The 21995-nt window shown below is 39.4% G+C and overlaps 1 protein-coding gene and 1 long non-coding RNA gene across 2 annotated transcripts in view; one reads left to right on the top strand and one right to left on the bottom strand.

The window, feature by feature from the left end:
- LOC110258150 overlaps positions 1–21995 on the top strand; it is a 59125-nt gene that overhangs the window by 26042 nt on the left and 11088 nt on the right. Inside the window, exon 3 of the long non-coding RNA XR_002340995.1 lies at positions 15663–15761. This is a non-coding gene — a long non-coding RNA (uncharacterized LOC110258150). The remainder of the gene's footprint in view (positions 1–15662; positions 15762–21995) is intronic.
- LOC110258149 (olfactory receptor 4C45-like) lies at positions 13408–15183 on the bottom strand. The gene has a single exon (XM_021081305.1). It carries the CDS (start codon positions 14734–14736, stop codon positions 13783–13785), a length of 954 nt encoding a protein of 317 aa, XP_020936964.1. The 5' UTR covers positions 14737–15183; the 3' UTR covers positions 13408–13782.

Below are 21995 nucleotides of genomic sequence, written 5' to 3'. Positions count from 1 at the left end.
CATATGCCTCTGGCCATAGTTTAGGATGGGATTTGTGTAAGCTTCTTGGAAAAGTTTGTGTTGGGGCTTCCTTGTTCATTTTGACACAGGTGGGCCTGGCATAAGATATATGGGGGTAGTTTCAGGCATAGGTCAGAGCCCAGATGATGCCGGAAAGATGTTACCGGAGTCTGGGTTCTTTGTGCAGTCGAAGAATGGAGTCCGCAAAAACCCAGGCAACAAGCACACAAAGTCTTTATTACAGGAAAGCAAATAGCTCCCATGGCTACTGTGTGGGGGGAGAAGTGCCCCCCTTCTCTATTGTCCTATAAAGGTTTTTAATTCCTTCAAGTGTGTGTGTGGGGGGGTACCAACATGGGGTGCAGAAAGATGTGGTTTTCTCCCACTGGCCTTGCTCAATATCCTATATCAGTCCTTATCCAATAGGGGTTTAGGTGTGGAAATGTCCTGTAGGTCTCATGGTTTTCTTTGCCCTTTTCTTCCCATAAACTGAGTCACAGGGGCTTAGGGATTAATGTCCATCTGGGGGTAGGTACACCTCCTATAGTAAAGAAGGCCTGTGGGGATGTTACTCCCTGGAGCCCTTCAGCCACAAGTGATAATCAATAGCCATACCAAAGAAGGCGTCTAAGCCCATGTTCCTCTACTGACTACCTGAGTTAGTATTCTGCCTCACAGAGAATGGACTTGTCTGTGAAAACATGATTCTTCTAAATGTATGGTTATGCTAAGAATGGAAATGTCACTTTTTGAAGTTATGTGCCAGGTTGACACCTTGAAACAGAGCAGGACCCTGTGCGGCTCCTAGACACGGATACCCAGAGCAATATCTTTGAGATTTTCTGCCAAAGCAGTCATCATTCCAGAAAGAAGGTCTTACTTTGGGAACCACCATAGCTCATCGCAGGACACTCTGAGGCCAGATTAAAAGAATACAGGCTCTGAGCAAACTCTGATCCTTAGCAGCAAACCCACCCTTGAGCCATTTCCATAAAACTCCTCACCAAACCCTACCAGGGTGGGACACAATCCGGCTGATTCCCCTTTTGCCTGGCAAAGCAGTAAAGCTATTCTTTTCTTGTATGACCAAAACCTCGTGTCTCCAAGGTCCAGTTCGGCGCCAGTGCACAGAGGCTAGGCTTCAGCAACAAGATTATCCTGGGACATTGTGACATTTTTATTAGTGACTGAGAGACACAAGTGGCAGTGCTCCCAGCTCGTTAAGATTGAGTAAGTCACAATCATATCAACTTCATTTAGTGTGAGTGGGTGCCAGATTGCCATGCTGTATTATTACATAGCTTTTTTGTGTCTGCCTCACAGACAGAGAATCATGGGAACTTCACGTACTATGCTTTCACAGAGTAGCCATGGGAAATCACACCCAGACATGGATAAAGACACCCAGAGGGAGCGAATAGAAACACTGTGGCAAAGAGGCGGCCTACAGCTTCCTCTCCCTCAGCTTCTGAGGTGATAAAGAGCTGGCTGGAACCCTGCACAGAATTGCCTTTCTCTTTCAGCAGCCTTTACCTTGAAACCAGATCAACACACTCCTGAAGTTGAGAGCAGAGAGGGAAGCAATGATGTCAGCTCTACCCTCAACAGTGAACAGTTTTTCTCGTGTGTTTGCTGCCTGCCTCTTGCACAGTCTGTCCCTCTCCTTGATTTTTTTAAAAATTGTGGCAAAACACACATGGGATTTACCATTTAAATCATTTTGCACGTGCAGGTCAGTGGCATCCAGTACATTCACATTGTGTGCAACCATCCTCACCAGCTATCTCCAAAATTTGTTCCTCTTTTCAGACTGAACCTCCACATCCACTAAATCATTACTTCTCATTCCTGCTTTCTCCCAGCCCCTAGAAACCACTGTTATTCTCTGTGTCTGAGTTGGATTTTTTCTAATATGTTGCACATAAATGCAATTATGTAGTATTTGTCCTTCTATAACTGACTTTTTCCACTTAGAATAATGATCTCAAAGCTCATCTTTGTTGTCACATTGGGCATGATTTCCTTCTTTTTAAAGACTGAAGAATATTCCATGTATATACAGCATATTAAAAAATGCATTCATCTATTGATTGACATGTAGGTGGTTTCTACATCTTGGCTCTTGTGAAAAACGCTGAAGTGAATATAGCACTGCAAATATGTCCTTGAGATCCTACATTATTTTGGATAAATACCCAAAATAATGGGATTACTGGTTCATATGGTACTTCTATTTTTAATGATTTGATGAATGCCCATACTGTTTTCCATAGAGGCTGTAGCAATTTACGTTTCCACCAGCAGTGTACAAGGGTCCCCTTTTCTCCCCATCGAGGTCAATAATTGTTTTCCCTTGTCTTTTCTATCATACCAATTCTAACATGTATGTGGTAATAGCTCACTGTGGTTTTGATTTGCATTTCCCCAATGATTATTGATGTGGAATATCTTTTCTTATTCTTGTTGGCCATGTGTGTGTCTTCTTTGGAGAAATGTTTTTCCAACCCTTTGCCCATTTAAGAAATCAGGCTGTTTTTGCTATTGAGTTGTATGGGTTCTTTATATATTTTGGATACTAACTCCTCATCAGATACATGGTTTGCACATAATTTTTCAAATTCCAACACAGTTGCGTTTTCACTCTCTTGTTTCTTGTGTTGTAGAGAAGCTTTTAATTTTGATGTTGTCCCATTTGGATATTTTCACTTTTGTTACTTGTGCCTTTGGTGTCCTTTCCAGAAATGTCCAATGTCACACTACCTCAAAAAATGTAACTGGACATTTCCCAGAAATTTCCAATGTCACACTACCTCAAAAAACACTGACCAACAACACCAGCCCTCAGGTAACATTCCACAGCAGTGACAAGGCAAACACTGCCCAGCCACGGGGAGTACAACTGTACCGTGAAAGAGAAAACAACAAGCAAGATGAAGAAGCTTAGAAACCACCCCCAGTTACACCAACAGGAGAACTCACCTAAAGCAGTCAACAGGGAAACAGATCTCTGCAGTCTGAGAGACCTGGAGTTCAAAAGAGAAATAGTGAAAATACTGAAGGAATTAAGAGAAGATATGAACAGTAATGCAGACACCCTCAGAAAGGAACTAGGTCATATAAGGAGGAGCCAAGAAAAACTAGAACATTCATTTGCAGAGATGCAAACTGAGCTAAGGGCAGTAAAAACCAGAATGAATACTGCAGAAGAACAAATCAGTGATGTGGAAGATAGAATAATGGAAATCACCCAATCCGGTCAGCAGACAGAAAACCAAATCAAAAAACATGAAAGCAATATAAGAGACCTATGGGATAATATAAAGCGGGCCAATCTACGCATAATAGGAATTCCAGAAGGAGTAGAAAAAGATAAGGCAATGGAAAATATATTTGAGGAAATTATTGCTGGAAACTCCCCAAATCTAAAGGATACTGAGTTCAAGGTACAGTGCTCCAAACAAGTTGAACCCAAATAGACCCACACCAAGACACATTATAATAAAAATGGCAAAAGTTAGTGATAAAGAGAGGCAGCAAGAGAAAAGCAGAATGTTACCTACAAGGGAACCCCCATAAGGTTATCAGCTGATTTCTCTACAGAAACTCTACAGGTCAGGAGGGAATGGCAAGAGCTACTTAAAGTGCTAAAAGGAAAAAATATGCTACCTACAATACTCAATCCAGCAAGAATATCATTTAAAATAGAAGGAGAAATAAAAAATTTTCCCAACAAACAAAAACTTAAAGAATACAGCAACACAAAACCCAGGCTAAAAGAATTACTGAAAGGTCTTCTCTAAACTAAAAAGAAAGGAAGGAAAGGGAGGAAAAAGAAAAAAAAAAGAAGAGGAAAAAATTAGAACTGAGGAAACCACAATCAGAGTGCAGTCACTCAAATAAGCCAGCATACAGATTTAGTCATGAACATGCTTCAAACAAAATAAAATTAAAAAGAAAAAAAAAGACGCATCAAAATCAAGCAATGCTAGGAAATAAATAGACCCTTGTTTTTGTTTGTTTGTTTCTCTTCTTAATTTTAATATAGTAATGAAGTGTTTGAACCTACAGGACCATCAGGCTGAAACACACAATTATAGGAAGGGGTTAGCAGACTTAAAAAACCAGGGCAACCACAAGCCCAAACCAAACATTGCATTCACAAAAAATGAAAAAAGAAAAAAAACCACTCAAGGAGATAATAACTGGAGACCATCCAGCCAAAAAAAGAAAGGAAGGAAGAATGGAGAACCGTAGAATCAACTGGAACACGAGGTTCAAAATGGCAATAAATAATCTATCAATTATCACCTTAAATGTTGATGGCCTGAATGCCCCAATCAAAAGACACAGAGTGGCTGAGTGGATAAAATAGCAAAAACCTTCAATATGCTGCCTACAAGAAACTCACCTTAGGACAAAAGATACATAAAGATTGAAAGTGAAAGGGTGGGGAAAAATATTTCATGCCAATAGACATGACAGGAAAGCAGGAGTTGCAATCCTCATATCAGACAAAATAGACTATGAAACAAAAGACATAAAGAAAGGCAAAGAAGGACACTATTTAATGATTAAGGGATCCATCCAAGGAGAGGATATTACTATCATCAACATATATGCCCCAAATACAGGAGCACCCAGATACATACAACAAATACTAACAGACATAAAGGGAGAAATTGATGGGAATACAATCATAGTAGGAGACGTTAACACCCCCCTCACACCAATGGACAGATCCTCTAGACAGAAAACCAATAAAGCAACAGAGATGCTAAAGGAAACCATACAAAAGGAAGACTTCATTGATATCTTCAGGACACTACATCCAAAAAAATCAGAATACACGTACTTCTCAAATGCACATGGAACAGTCCCAAGAATCGACCACATATTGGGACACAAAGCTAACCTCAACAAATTTAGGAACATAGAAATTATCTCAAGTATCTTCTCTGACCACAATGCCATGAAACTAGAAATCAACCATGGGAAAAGAAATGAGAAAAAACCTACTAGCGGAGACTAAACAACATGCTACTGAAAAACCAATGGGTCAATGAGGAAATCAAGAAGGAAATTAAAACATACCTTGAAACAAATGATAATGAAGACACAACCTCTCAAAATCTATGGGGTGCTGCGAAAGCAGTGCTCAGAGGGAAATTTATAGCGATACAGGCCTTCCTCAAAAAAGAAGAAAGATCCCAAATGGACAACTTAACCCTCCACCTAAATGAATTAGAAAAAGAAGAACAAAAAAGACCTAAAGTCAGCAGAAGGAAGGAAATTATAAAGATCAAAGAAGAAATCAATAAAATAGAGATTCAAAGAACAATAGAGAAAATTAATAAAACTAAGAGCTGGTTCTTTGAAAAGGTAAACAAAATTGACAAACCCCTGGCCAGACTCACTAAAAAGAGGAGAGAAAGAACCCAAATAAAGTTAGAAATAAAAAAGGAGAAATCACAATGTATACGCAGAAATACATAAAGCCATAAGAGAATACTATGAACAACTATATACCAACAAGTTTGACAATCTGGAAGAAATGGACAATTTTCTAGAATCCTACAGCCTGCCGAAACTGAATCAAGAAGAAACAGACCAACTGAACAGACCGATCACTAGAAATGGAATTGAAGAGGTCATAAAAACACTCCCTACAAATAAAAGTCCAGGACCAGATGGCTTCACAGGTGAATTCTATCAAACATATAAAGAGGACCTGGTGCCCATCCTCCTTAAACTCTTTCAAAAGGTTGAAGAAGAAGGAATACTCCCAAAGACATTCTATGATGCCACCATCACCCTCATTCCAAAACCAGACAAAGATACCACCAGAAAAGAAAACTATCGGCCAATATCTTTGATGAATATAGATGCAAAAATTCTCAACAAAATCTTAGCCAACCAAATCCAACGACATATCAAAAAAATCATACACCATGACCAGGTAGGGTTCATCCCAGGTTCACAAGGATGGTTCAACATATGAAAATCAATCAGCATCATACACCACATTAACGAAGGAAAAGTCAAAAATCATATGATCATCTCAATAGACGCAGAAAAAGCATTTGGCAAAGTCCAACATCCATTCATGATCAAGACCCTCGCCAAAGTGGGTATAGAGGGAATATTCCTGAACATAATCAAAGCCATTTATGACAAACCCACAGCAAATATAATACTCAATGGGGAAAAACTGAAAGCCTTCTCACTCAAATCTGGAACAAGACAGGGATGCCCACTCTCACCACTGCTCTTCAACATCGTTTTGGAAGTCCTAGCCACAGCAATTAGACAAACCAAAGAAATAAAAGGTATCCATATGTGAAACGAAGAGATCAAACTGTCACTGTATGCAGATGACATGATACTATACATAGAAAACCCTAAGGACTCAACCCAAAAACTACTTGAACTGATTAATAAATTCAGCAAAGTAGCAGGATAGAAGATTAACATTGAGAAGTCAGTTACATTCCTGTATACCAGCAATGAAATACTAGAAAAGGAATACAAAAATACGATACCTTTTAAAATTGCACCTCAAAAAATCAAATACCTCGGAATACACCTGACCAAGGAGGTAAAGGACTTATATGCCGAGACTATAAAACTATAATCAAAGAAATCAAAGAAGATGTAAAGAAATGGAAAGATTTCCCATGTTCATGGATTGGAAAAATCAACACTGTAAAAATGGCCACACTACCCAAAGCAATCTACAGATTCAATGCAATCCCTATCAAATTACCCATGACATTTTTCACAGAACTAGAACAATCCAAAAATTTATATGGAAAAACAAAAGACCCAAAATCGCCAAATCAATCCTGAGAAACATATGTATGTCTTCTTTGGAGAAATGTTTATTCCAACCCTTTGCCCATTTAAGAAATCAGGCTGTTTTTTGCTATTGAGTTGTATGGGTTCTTTATATATTTTGGATACTAACTCCTCATCAGATACATGGTTTGCACATAATTTTTCCCATTCCAACACTGTTGCGTTTTCACTCTCTTGTTTCTTGTGTTGTAGAGAAGCTTTTAATTTTGATGTTTTTTGTGTGTATTTTCGCTTTTGTTACTTGTGTTTTTGGTGTCCTTTCCAAGAAATGTCCAATGTCACGAAGTTTTTCCACTATGTTTTATTCTAGGAGTTTTACAATTTCTGGTTTTACAATTTCATCTTTTACATTTAAGCCTTTAGTCCATTTGAGTTGATTTTTGTGACTGGTGAAAGATGAGGGCCCAATTTCAGTCTTTTGCATGTGGATATCTAATTTTTCCTGCACCATTTAGTAAAGACACTATACTTTGTCCATTGTGTGCTCTTGGCATCCTTGTCAAAGGTCAGTTGACCATACGCATATGCATGGGTTTATTGCTGGGACCTCTATCTGTTCCATTGGTCTCTATGTCTGTCTTTGTGTCAGTCAGTACCACACTGTTTTAGGCATGTAGGAACATTCCCAGACTGGTTTAGAAATAAGTAAGTGTAAGCAGAAAGGTGTAGATTCTAGATGGTAGTTCCCTTAACTCTATCAGGGTAACATCCTCCTGTTTTGTCTTGCTTCTTTTGGCCACACCCTCAGCATGCAGAAGTTCCCAGGCCAAGAATCAAACATGCACCTCAGCAGCCACCAAAGACCTCAAGACACTGCAGTGACAACGCTGGATCCCTAACCCAGTGAGTCACAAGAAAACTCGCAGTACCAGTTTTAATTTCTCTAGCTTTATAATATAGTTTGAAATCAGGAATAGGGATGCCTTCAACATTCTTCTTTCTCATAATTTTTCTTTTTTGTCTATTCAGGGTCTTTTGTGGTTCTGTTTGAATTTTGGGATTGCTTTTTCTACTTCTGTGAGAAATGCCACTAAGATTTTGATAGGGATTGTCTAAACTTTGTAGAGGGCATTGAGTAGTATGGAGAGCTCGACAGTATTGAATCTTACAATCCATGAACATAAGCTGTCTTTTCATTTATTTGTGTGTGTGTGTGTGTGTTTACTTTCACCAATGGTTTGCAGTCTTTGGTTTAGAAGTCTTTCATATTTGTAGTTAAGTTTATTTTTAATTATTTTGTTCTTGTTGATGCTCTTGTTAAATGGGATTCTTTCCTTATTTTTTTCTTTTCTTTTGTGTTTGTCTTTTTAGGGCTGCACCCATGGCAGAGGGAGGTCCCCTGGCTAGGGGTCTAATTGGAGCTACAGCCACTGGCCTGCACCACAGCCACACAATGTGGGATCTGAACCGTGTCTGGGACCTACACCACAGCTCACAGCAATGCCAGATCCTTAACCCACTGAGCGAGGCCAGGGATTGAACCTGCATCCTCATGGATCCCAGTCAGATTTGTTTCCACTGAGCCATGTCATGACGGGAACTCCATGGGATTCTTTTCTTAATTTCCTTTTTCGATAGTTTGTCCTTAGTGTAGTATACAGAAATAGAAATGATCTTTCACATTGATCTTATATCCTGCTGCTTTACTTAGAATTTGGTAATTAGTTCTAACCGTTTCTTTTTTGTGTTTTTGTTTCTTTTTGTGTGTGGAGTCCTTCATGACTTCTACAAAAAGTTCATATCATCTGGAAATAGATACTTTTACTTCTTTCTTTATGATTTGGATGCCTCTTATTTTTTCTTCTTCTTCTAATTGCGCTGACTAGAATTTCCAGTGTTATGTTGAACAGAGCAATGAGACCGGGAATGTGTTCCCATTCCTAACCTTTGAGGAAAAGATTTCAGTTGTTCATGTGTTCAGTTGTTGAATAAAGAAGTTCTTTAATTATTGAGTGTGGTATAATCTGTGGGCTTGTCATATATGACCTTCTGTATATTAGGTTGGGATAATTTCCTTCTACTCTTAGTTTGTTGAGAGTTTTGTCATAAAAAGCTGTTGAAGCTGGTCAACTGCTTTTTCTGCGTCTATTGATATTTTCACATGATTTTTATCCTTTATGGTGCCGTGTGGTACATCACATTTACTGATTTTTGCGTGTTGACCCATCCTTGCATCCAGGGATACATCCCAGGTAATTTTGCTATACAGTCCTTTTAATATGCTGTAGAATTCAGTTTTCTATATGTCACTGAGGGTTTTTGGTTGGTTGGTTGGTTGGTTTTTTTTTTTTTTTTTTTTGCATTTATGTTCATCAGGGATATTGGCCTCTAATTTTCTTTCCCTCTGGTGTGTGTGTTTGGCTTTGGTGAACAGAGTAGTGTTACCCTTATCAAATGAGTTTAGAAGTGTTTTTTCCTCTTTAATTTCTTGTAAGAATTTAAGAAGGATTGGCATTTTAAAACCTTTGGTAGAATTTACCAGTGGACCAACCCATCTTGTCTTGCTTTTTTTTTTTCTTTTTCTTTCTGAGGAGTTTTTGAATACTTCCTTAATGTCCTTGCTTGCTGTTGGTGTGTTCAGATTATTTCCTTTTTTAAAAAAAATTGAAGTGTATTTGATTTATGATGTTGCATTAGTTTCAGGTGTATAGCACAGTGATTCAGTTACGTAATTTTTTCCAGATTATTTTCCTTTATAGGTTATTAGAAAACATTGAGTTCTACTTCCCTGTGCTATACTGTAGGCCCTTGTTGGCTATCTATTTTATGTATGGTAGTGTGTGTATGTTCATCCTAAATTCCTAATTAATCCTGCTTTCCATTCCTTTCCCCCTTTGGTAAGCATAAGTTTGCTTTCTGTGTCTGTGATTCTATTTCTCTTCTGAGCATAGGTTCATTTGTATCATTATTTTTGTATTTCACATATAAGTGTTATCATATGATATTTGTCTTTCTCTGTCTGACTTACTTCACTTAGTATGATAATAGGTAGGTCTGCCCATGTTGCTACCAATGGCATTATTTCTCTTTTTATGGCTGGGTAATATTTCATTGTGGGTATATATATGCGTGTGTGTGTCACATCTACTTTATCCATTCCCCTGCCAATGGACACATTTAGGTTGGTTCCATATCTTGGCTATTGTAAATAGTGCTGCCATGACCCCTGGGTGTGCATGGATCTTTGCAAATTATGGTTTTCTCCAGAAGTAGGATTCCTGGATCATATGGTAGCTCTATTTTTAGTTTCTTAAGGGAATCCCTGCTGTTTTTCTTAGGGACTCTGCCAATTTATATTCCCACCAACAGTACAGGAGAGTTCCCTTTTCTCCACACCTTCTCCAACATTTATTATTTGTAACCTTTTTGAAGATGGTCGGTCTGACCAGTGGGAGGTAGTGTTTCTTTTGTTCGTTTGCTTTTCCTTCTTTTTTTTTTTAAGCGTATAGTCGATTTACCCTGCATCCATTTCTGCTGCACAGCATAGTGACCGAGTCACACACATATATACAAACAATCTTTTTGTCATATTATCTTCCATCATGTTTTGATTTGCATTTCTCTAATAATTAGCAATTTTGAATATTTTTTCATGTGCCTGTTGGCCATGTGTGTGTCCTCTTTGAAGAAATGTTTTTTTAGACTTTCTGATCATTTCTTTGATTGGGTTTGTTTCTTTTTTTTGGTATTGAGCTGTATAAACTGTTTGTATATATTGGAAATTAATCCCTTGTCAGTTGCATCATTTGCAAATCTGTCCTCTCAGGCTGTAGGTTGTCTTTTCATTTTGTTTATGGTTTCCTTTGCTGTGTGAAAGCTTTTAAGTTTAATTAGGTCCCTTTTGCTTATTTTTGTTTTTATTTCCATTACTCTAGGAGACAGATTTAAAAAAAATATTGCTGTGATTTTTGTCAAAGTGTGTCCTATGTTTTCCTTTAGGGGTTTTATAGTATAGTATATTATCGTGTACTCTTACATTTAAGTCTTTAATCCATTTTGAGTTTAGTTTTGTATAAGGTGTCAGAGAACGTTCTCATTTCATTCTTTTCTTTTTTTAAATTTTTTTTTTTTTTTTTTTTTTTTTTTTTTTGCTTTTTAGGGCTTCACCCATGGCATATGGAAGTTCCCAGGCGAGGGACTGAATCAGACGTGCAGGTACTGTCCTATGCCACAGCCACAGCAACCCAAGATCCAAGGCATGTCTGCAAACTGCACCACAGCTCATGGAAATGCCCGATGCTTACCCCGCTGAGTGAGGCCAGGGATTGAACCCATGTCCTCATGGATACTAGTGAGATTCTTTATCTGCCGAGCCACAACAGGAACTCCTCTAATTTCATTCTTTTATTTATTTATTTATTTATTTTTACATTTTTTACATTTCTTTTTTTATTAAGATTTTTATTTTTTCTATTATAGTTGATTTACAATGTTCTGTCAGTGTACATTTTTACACTTTTAAAATGTATTTTCAAAATACACATTTAAAAATATTGTTCTAGGTATCCATGGGGACAACAAATTTCTTCTCTAGAGCTATAAAATTAAAAGTGACTCAATATCTTTTTAACTGGACATGGTTTTCTGATGTCATCTCTTCCATGGTTTATTTTCTTAAGTCCTTGCTTAGTGAGGAGAGAGTTTGCCTCTGAGTAAAGATTTTTTTTGTCCCACTCTGTTTTTCCTGAAAACCCATACCAAGCTTGAGAACAGCATCTCCATCACTCACGTTTCCACTTTGCTGGAAAACTCCCCATCAAATAAAATGCATGTATATGTATATTTATAAAACGTATTCATTTTTCTGTATGTCGGAATCTAACACAGTAGATGCTGAGTGCAGGGCTCTGCTGATGTACTGACTTTTCAAATAATCAGATGATTAGTAAGCAGTACTGTTGGAACCTGTGAAAATGGATGCTGACAACTTTTACTTATTGCCAGGTGGTAAGATAAATATCATTAGAACAATTTGAGTGTGCAGTTGGGCCTGAGTTTGAAGTATGTACCTGGCCATGCTTTGAGATTAGACTGGGGTGGAGTATATCTGAAACATTCATCAGAAGGTCTGACTGTGGTTTTCTTGATCCTGGCTTTGGCTGGGTTTAAGCCTCACTGTGTTCAGATGAAAAAAGTCTCCCTTTGATGATGATCCATGTTGTTTGGTTGTCCTTAGAAATGCCAGTCTTCAGGTTGTTTACCTTCACATTTTCTGGAGACTGTGATCTTTTCATTCAAGATTGACCAAGAGGCTTTAGAATTCCTGTTATTCTCATTCCTCAGGTTAGGTGATTAAAAGGCGTGGATATACCTTTTTTTTTTTTTTTTTTTTTTTTTCCATGAGGGCGTAGGATGCCATATACCATAATCTATTTGGGGGAATAATGGTTGTTTCCTAATCCGCAATGGGGAATCATGAGGCATCAAGTTAGAGGTTTTGCTTATATGCAGAAGTGATTGACAAGAATCACACTCAGCCCAAGTTCTTTGGGGAAGGCACCTGCAGGCGTGTGGAGGAAATCACTGTAAGGAGGAAGGCTCTTTCCTTGTTCAGCTTCTGATGTGGAGTCAGTGGCAACCTTGTGGGGAATGGTCTGGGATGATGTTCCTGACTGGGCACGTTGCATTCAAGCTCTTCCTCTCCCTCAGGAGCTGATGAAAAATAAAGAAGAGTATCCTCCCCACTCAGAATGATGTGCCACTGGGAGAATGGTTTTTTTCAGAAAATTTTTTTTCTTTGCTTTTTCTAGCACCCATGGCATTTGGAGGTTCCCAGGCTAGGGGTGTAATCAGAGCTGCAGCAGCGAGCCTACACCACAGCAACAGCGACATGTGAACTGAGCCACATCTTCAACCTACACCACAGCTCATGGCAACGCCATGTCCTTATCCCACTGAGTGAGGCCATGGGGTCCAGCCCGCAAAGTCATGGCTTCTAGTTGGATTCGTTTCTGCTGCACCATGCTGGGAAATCTGAAAATGTAAGTTTTAGAAAAGTATATTCATGTGCAAATGCTGTCTTTTTGGGATTGTGGTAAGGGAAAAGTTTTTTTTTAGTTTTTTTTTTTTATTGCTGTGGTTGAATAAGATTTATAAACTTCTAAAACTTAGGAAGGTCAGAAAAAGTATATTTTGATAAATGTACTTTTTGAAGACTCCCTGCTGTTCTACAATTCTTTTTTCATATATAGTTGTTTTTCATCGTTTAAAGTAAAACTTTAGCTATGCTGCTAGCTATAATGAGTGTTCAAGAATATCGCTACTGGGAGTTCCCATTGTTGCTTAGCAGTTAACAAACTGACTCGAGTAGTATCCATGAGGACAAGGGTATAATTCCTGGCCTCACTCAGAGGCTTGAGGATCTGGCATTGTGGTGAGCTGTGGTGTAGTTCACAGACATGGCCTGGATTTGCATTGCTGTTGCTATGGCATAGGCTGGCGGCTACAGCTGGGATTGGACCCTAACCCAGAACTAACAAATGCCGCGGGTGCAGCCTTATAAAGATAAAAAGACAAAACAAAAATATCGCTATTGATGTGCTTCATAGCCAGAGTTCTGAGAACATTTTGACGTTTGTGAGTTCTTGGGACTTTTGTGTCCTCATGAGTCCTTTCCTCCCTAAAAATATTAAAACTATGATTTTGCAACTGCATTGGTATATAGATGACTACAATCCAGGTTGTGTTATTAATTGTTTCTTCTTGTTTTAAAAGAAATTGAAAATTGCAGGGGCTCCTAAAACTATCTTGGGCTCTAGGGTCTGTGCCTACTATGCTTCAATGGGCATCCTCCCTGATCACAATATATGGGGTCCTAAAGAAAACTGATCCAGATAGGATAATACTCCGAAGTTGAATCAACTAAGAACGGGAATAAATCACCATGAAATACCACAAGATTTTTTTTCTTCATACCCCACACAAGATTTATTTACCACCTGTTTTCATTATTTGTCCCCAGAGTTTTTTCAAGGCATCCTTCACTTCTGCATTTCTGAGCGTATAGATTAAAGGGTTCAGCATGGGTGTTATTATGGTGTAAAACACAGTCACAGCTTTGTCAGTGGGGAAGGAGGTCATGGGTCTCAAGTACAGGAATGAACAAGGTACAAAGAACAAGATAACAACCGTGACATGAGAGGCACAGGTAGACAGAGCCTTGTGACGCCCTTCAGAGCTATGAGTCCTCAGGGACCTCAGGATGACACCATAGGAAGCAACCAGCATGCAAAAGATTACCAAACACATGGACCCACTGTTGGCAGCAATCAGGGGCCCCAAGGTGTGCATGTCTGTGCAGGCTAGCTCCAGGAGAGGGATTAAATCACATATGAAATGATCAATGACATTGGGGCCACAGAATGGTAACTGGACCATGAACAAAACCTGGATCCCTCCATGAATAAACCCTAAGGCCCCAGCCATTCCGACCAGGAAAGTGCACACAGGTGGGCTCATGATGGTCATGTAGTGCAAGGGCTTACAGATGGCTACATAGCGGTCATAGGCCATGACAATCAACATGATGATCTCAGATCCAGCAAAGAAATGTTCAGCAAAGAGCTGGGTCATGCAGCCCTTGAAGGATATGGTGTTTGTTCCAGAGATCAAGTCAAAGATCATTTTGGGTGCGATGGAAGAAGAGTAGAATGCATCTATAAGGGACAAATAGGACAGAAAGAAGTACATGGGAGAAGCCAGGGCTGGGCTGATGAAGATGGTGACTGAGATGAGCAGGTTGCCTGCCAATGTGATCAAGTAGGTGGTTAACAAAACACCAAATAAGAGTTTCTGCAGTTCTGGATTCTGGGTCAGCCCCAGTAGGATGAATTCTGTGACATTGCTCACCCTTGCCGTCAACTCATCTCTGGATGAGAACATGTGGTCCTTCTGGAAAGAGCACAGTATTACTGAGTGATGATATTTAAAATTCAATACAGAAAGACTTCATCCCCTCTTTAGTCGTGGATTGGGGGAGCTACACCTTCTACCCGCCTCTGAGATTTTACAGATAATCCTAAAGAAGAAAGGAAGGAGGGTAGATTTCTCCTTATTCATATTAATTGAATATATACTGACAAAACCTTCAAACAGGACACTAAAAACAAGATGGTATTGTGAACATTGACTTATGGTTGATCTCTAAACTTTCTTTGCAGCTCTAAAGTTCTCACAGATAGCTTTCTTTCATGTTGGAGGACACGTTTCATCAATCATAATTATTATTTAAAGTTCAGCTTGTCTATGGGCATGAATATTTTTAGGTATAGGCACACAATGTTCTTTTTAAAAAAAGTCATCAACTGTGTATCAGATATGAGAGTAGCATCCAAGCCTTTCTCTGTCTACACCAGCTGTGTTGTCTGAGCTCTTCCTGCCTTCTGTCAAATGAAAGCACATGCACACACAGGGACAGGGATACAGATGGGGTTTTTGTCCCTCAAAATGGCAAGGAACTATCTTTATAACAGCTCATTGAGCAGCATTCACTCAACCGTCCAGGGTATTTTGTCTGGCTCAGCGTGACTCTTCCACGCTCAGTCTTTCCCTGTCTTTGAATGTGAACATGTGAGTGGTACAGAGTTCCCTGAAAAGCTCTCGATATTCCTGAAATGAATTTTCTGTGCAATTGCTCTCTCATCACACCTAGAATCCTGCTCTGGATGAGATCTATTATACCCTCCTCACATTTTACAAATGGAATTAAATGAGCCGTGAAGTTTCCCTGAGTTTCCTACTGAGAAGACAGAAATGTTACAGTCACCTGAGATAACCCACTTTCCCTTCCATCATGTTTAATCCATTAGGATGAACTTGAAGTTGTAGCTGCTCACTGGTGGAAGTATTGACTCTATGTAAGAATACATTCTTCTTCTGGGGAACGATCTGTTCGTGGATATTCAAAAGTGAGTACACGTTCTTATTAGAAAAGACTGTAAGATATTTTACTCTTTATCCCTTTCTCATTTTGCTTCCTTCTCCAGTCCTTGCAAAAAAACATAACCATGTGTTTTTCCTCTAAAATTCCTGGGTACTGACTTCCTTGCCATGATCCCTCAGTGTCAGTAAGGATGAGGGAAGATCTTGTAATTTTCAGGAAAGCATAGTCTCTGAGTGGTTTCTTCTGTGTCCATGGCTCCTTTGGCTGGTGACTGTGTGGTTCATCATTCTTAAATGATTTCATTGACCCGCTCTAACTTCAATGTGGTGACATGGAATTCATGAAAAAGGGAAGGAATTTCTAATCCTTACAAACAGAGATGTGCAGACTCAATCTACTTGGTGGGACATAAATGTGAACCACAATCTTGTGAAAATGAGTAGTCGTTCTCAAGAGTGTCCTGCCTGGGAAAATCACAAGAGTGTTTTCTTCATTTGTTTTTGCCTGGGCCCATGGCATGTGGATGGTCTTGGGGCGGGAATCAAATCAGTGCCACAGAACTGTCAGCTTCAGGTCCTTTACCTGCTGAGCCCTCAGGGAACTGCGTGACAGTGTTTTCTCTTGCTCTTTTGGTATCATTGTGTCCACCTTCATTTTTAGAGAGAAGGATTAAGCCTCAATGGACAGACCTCCCATTCCAAGAACTATCTCAGTGAAACTGAATTGGCTAAATTAAGTTAATCTACTTAAATGTTGGGAAAAAGAATTCTTTACCACTCACCTGGATTGGTTGATTGTGTATCCTCACTGTTTAGATTAGGCCCAGTCACTGCTTCTTCCCCTCAGGCATTTGCCCTATAGCTGCAAATCTACATGCATTAGCCAGGGAGACACTGGAATTCTTCTCTCCCTAGACAAGTCTCTTAGTCTGGTTTCAGTGTATTTTTGTTCTCACTGGCAGTCTGGATTTACTCAGAAAATGAATTGTTGTAGTTAGGAAAGTTGGTTAGCTGTGAGATGTAATTTGGACTCACTTTCTTGGCTTCTACTGAAACCATAAACAAATCTTCAAAATATAATTATGAAAAGTTCTTCAAATGGAGAAGTATAAACTGTATGAGTAAATGAAATCCATTTGATTGAACATGCTTTTCTCCAGGCAATTCTGCCAAAGTGTTGTTTCCCAAAAAGTCTATGAGCAACGGGGAGAGAATTCCTTTTATTTCTGATACAAGCCCACATTCAAACTCGTACTAGGCTTGGCAGCAGTGTCTCCCCAGGAGATCTTCAGCTTGTTGATGCATGGCCCTGTGGCTCTTGTTTCCTTAAAGGTCCTTCTTTGTAATTCATTCTTTGCTGACTCTAGAGAAATGTTTAAATAGCCTTTCACCAAGTGCAAGTTTGGGTAATGCGTTGACCTCTCAAGTCCTCCGAGAACTAGTAATTGGCCCTGTTGGCATCTTTTCTGAAGCATCAGCCAAAGCCTTGCCTTTACTCCCACTTGGCTCCCACAGACAACCTTAGAGGCCACGGTTAGAAATGCACTTGGGCTTTGGTGAAACATATGCCTCTGGCCATAGTTTAGGATGGGATTTGTGTAAGCTTCTTGGAAAAGTTTGTGTTGGGGCTTCCTTGTTCATTTTGACACAGGTGGGCCTGGCATAAGATATATGGGGGTAGTTTCAGGCATAGGTCAGAGCCCAGATGATGCCGGAAAGATGTTACCGGAGTCTGGGTTCTTTGTGCAGTCGAAGAATGGAGTCCGCAAAAACCCAGGCAACAAGCACACAAAGTCTTTATTACAGGAAAGCAAATAGCTCCCATGGCTGCTGTGTGGGGGGAGAAGTGCCCCCTTCTCTATATAAAGGTTTTTAATTCCTTCAAGTGTGTGTGTGGGGGGGTACCAACATGGGGTGCAGAAAGATGTGGTTTTCTCCCACTGGCCTTGCTCAATATCCTATATCAGTCCTTATCCAATAGGGGTTTAGGTGTGGAAATGTCCTGTAGGTCTCATGGTTTTCTTTGCCCTTTTCTTCCCATAAACTGAGTCACAGGGGCTTAGGGATTAATGTCCATCTGGGGGTAGGTACACCTCCTATAGTAAAGAAGGCCTGTGGGGATGTTACTCCCTGGAGCCCTTCAGCCACAAGTGATAATCAATAGCCATACCAAAGAAGGCGTCTAAGCCCATGTTCCTCTACTGACTACCTGAGTTAGTATTCTGCCTCACAGAGAATGGACTTGTCTGTGAAAACATGATTCTTCTAAATGTATGGTTATGCTAAGAATGGAAATGTCACTTTTTGAAGTTATGTGCCAGGTTGACACCTTGAAACAGAGCAGGACCCTGTGCGGCTCCTAGACACGGATACCCAGAGCAATATCTTTGAGATTTTCTGCCAAAGCAGTCATCATTCCAGAAAGAAGGTCTTACTTTGGGAACCACCATAGCTCATCGCAGGACACTCTGAGGCCAGATTAAAAGAATACAGGCTCTGAGCAAACTCTGATCCTTAGCAGCAAACCCACCCTTGAGCCATTTCCATAAAACTCCTCACCAAACCCTACCAGGGTGGGACACAATCCGGCTGATTCCCCTTTTGCCTGGCAAAGCAGTAAAGCTATTCTTTTCTTGTATGACCAAAACCTCGTGTCTCCAAGGTCCAGTTCGGCGCCAGTGCACAGAGGCTAGGCTTCAGCAACAAGATTATCCTGGGACATTGTGACATTTTTATTAGTGACTGAGAGACACAAGTGGCAGTGCTCCCAGCTCGTTAAGATTGAGTAAGTCACAATCATATCAACTTCATTTAGTGTGAGTGGGTGCCAGATTGCCATGCTGTATTATTACATAGCTTTTTTGTGTCTGCCTCACAGAGAGAGAATCATGGGAACTTCACGTACTATGCTTTCACAGAGTAGCCATGGGAAATCACACCCAGACATGGATAAAGACACCCAGAGGGAGCGAATAGAAACACTGTGGCAAAGAGGCGGCCTACAGCTTCCTCTCCCTCAGCTTCTGAGGTGATAAAGAGCTGGCTGGAACCCTGCACAGAATTGCCTTTCTCTTTCAGCAGCCTTTACCTTGAAACCAGATCAACACACTCCTGAAGTTGAGAGCAGAGAGGGAAGCAATGATGTCAGCTCTACCCTCAACAGTGAACAGTTTTTCTCGTGTGTTTGCTGCCTGCCTCTTGCACAGTCTGTCCCTCTCCTTGATTTTTTTAAAAATTGTGGCAAAACACACATGGGATTTACCATTTAAATCATTTTGCACGTGCAGGTCAGTGGCATCCAGTACATTCACATTGTGTGCAGCCATCCTCACCAGCTATCTCCAAAATTTGTTCCTCTTTTCAGACTGAACCTCCACATCCACTAAATCATTACTTCTCATTCCTGCTTTCTCCCAGCCCCTAGAAACCACTGTTATTCTCTGTGTCTGAGTTGGATTTTTTCTAATATGTTGCACATAAATGCAATTATGTAGTATTTGTCCTTCTATAACTGACTTTTTCCACTTAGAATAATGATCTCAAAGCTCATCTTTGTTGTCACATTGGGCATGATTTCCTTCTTTTTAAAGACTGAAGAATATTCCATGTATATACAGCATATTAAAAAATGCATTCATCTATTGATTGACATGTAGGTGGTTTCTACATCTTGGCTCTTGTGAAAAACGCTGAAGTGAATATAGCACTGCAAATATGTCCTTGAGATCCTACATTATTTTGGATAAATACCCAAAATAATGGGATTACTGGTTCATATGGTACTTCTATTTTTAATGATTTGATGAATGCCCATACTGTTTTCCATAGAGGCTGTAGCAATTTACGTTTCCACCAGCAGTGTACAAGGGTCCCCTTTTCTCCCCATCGAGGTCAATAATTGTTTTCCCTTGTCTTTTCTATCATACCAATTCTAACATGTATGTGGTAATAGCTCACTGTGGTTTTGATTTGCATTTCCCCAATGATTATTGATGTGGAATATCTTTTCTTATTCTTGTTGGCCATGTGCATGTCTTCTTTGGAGAAATGTTTATTCCAACCCTTTGCCCATTTAAGAAATCAGGCTGTTTTTGCTATTGAGTTGTATGGGTTCTTTATATATTTTGGATACTAACTCCTCATCAGATACATGGTTTGCACATAATTTTTCAAATTCCAACACAGTTGCGTTTTCACTCTCTTGTTTCTTGTGTTGTAGAGAAGCTTTTAATTTTGATGTTGTCCCATTTGGATATTTTCACTTTTGTTACTTGTGCCTTTGGTGTCCTTTCCAAGAAATGTCCAATGTCACACTACCCCAAAAAATGTAATTGGACATTTCCCAGAAATTTCCAATGTCACACTACCTCAAAAAACACTGACCAACAACACCAGCCCTCAGGTAACATTCCACAGCAGTGACAAGGCAAACACTGCCCAGCCACGGGGAGTACAACTGTACCGTGAAAGAGAAAACAACAAGCAAGATGAAGAAGCTGAGAAACCACCCCCAGTTAAACCAACAGGAGAACTCACCTAAAGCAGTCAACAGGGAAACAGATCTCTGCAGTCTGAGAGACCTGGAGTTCAAAAGAGAAATAGTGAAAATACTGAAGGAATTAGGAGAAGATATGAACAGTAATGCAGACACCCTCAGAAAGGAACTAGGTCATATAAGGAGGATCCAAGAAAAACTAGAACATTCATTTGCAGAGATGCAAACTGAGCTAAGGGCAGTAAAAACCAGAATGAATACTGCAGAAGAACAAATCAGTGATGTGGAAGATAGAATAATGGAAATCACCCAATCCGGTCAGCAGACAGAAAACCAAATCAAAAAACATGAAAGCAATATAAGAGACCTATGGGATAATATAAAGCGGGCCAATCTACGCATAATAGGAATTCCAGAAGGAGTAGAAAAAGATAAGGCAATGGAAAATATATTTGAGGAAATTATTGCTGGAAACTCCCCAAATCTAAAGGATACTGAGTTCAAGGTACAGTGCTCCAAACAAGTTGAACCCAAATAGACCCACACCAAGACACATTATAATAAAAATGGCAAAAGTTAGTGATAAAGAGAGGCAGCAAGAGAAAAGCAGAATGTTACCTACAAGGGAACCCCCATAAGGTTATCAGCTGATTTCTCTACAGAAACTCTACAGGTCAGGAGGGAATGGCAAGAGCTACTTAAAGTGCTAAAAGGAAAAAATATGCTACCTACAATACTCAATCCAGCAAGAATATCATTTAAAATAGAAGGAGAAATAAAAAATTTTCCCAACAAACAAAAACTTAAAGAATACAGCAACACAAAACCCAGGCTAAAAGAATTACTGAAAGGTCTTCTCTAAACTAAAAAGAAAGGAAGGAAAGGGAGGAAAAAGAAAAAAAAAAGAAGAGGAAAAAATTAGAACTGAGGAAACCACAATCAGAGTGCAGTCACTCAAATAAGCCAGCATACAGATTTAGTCATGAACATGCTTCAAACAAAATAAAATTAAAAAGAAAAAAAAAGACGCATCAAAATCAAGCAATGCTAGGAAATAAATAGACCCTTGTTTTTGTTTGTTTGTTTCTCTTCTTAATTTTAATATAGTAATGAAGTGTTTGAACCTACAGGACCATCAGGCTGAAACACACAATTATAGGAAGGGGTTAGCAGACTTAAAAAACCAGGGCAACCACAAGCCCAAACCAAACATTGCATTCACAAAAAATGAAAAAAGAAAAAAAACCACTCAAGGAGATAATAACTGGAGACCATCCAGCCAAAAAAAGAAAGGAAGGAAGAATGGAGAACCGTAGAATCAACTGGAACACGAGGTTCAAAATGGCAATAAATAATCTATCAATTATCACCTTAAATGTTGATGGCCTGAATGCCCCAATCAAAAGACACAGAGTGGCTGAGTGGATAAAATAGCAAAAACCTTCAATATGCTGCCTACAAGAAACTCACCTTAGGACAAAAGATACATAAAGATTGAAAGTGAAAGGGTGGGGAAAAATATTTCATGCCAATAGACATGACAGGAAAGCAGGAGTTGCAATCCTCATATCAGACAAAATAGACTATGAAACAAAAGACATAAAGAAAGGCAAAGAAGGACACTATTTAATGATTAAGGGATCCATCCAAGGAGAGGATATTACTATCATCAACATATATGCCCCAAATACAGGAGCACCCAGATACATACAACAAATACTAACAGACATAAAGGGAGAAATTGATGGGAATACAATCATAGTAG

The sequence above is a fragment of the Sus scrofa genome, unplaced genomic scaffold (genome assembly GCF_000003025.6).
Source record: "Sus scrofa isolate TJ Tabasco breed Duroc unplaced genomic scaffold, Sscrofa11.1 Contig1409, whole genome shotgun sequence".
In the NCBI taxonomy this organism is placed as follows: domain Eukaryota; kingdom Metazoa; phylum Chordata; class Mammalia; order Artiodactyla; family Suidae; genus Sus; species Sus scrofa.
This window is presented reverse-complemented; position numbering and strand designations above follow the sequence as displayed.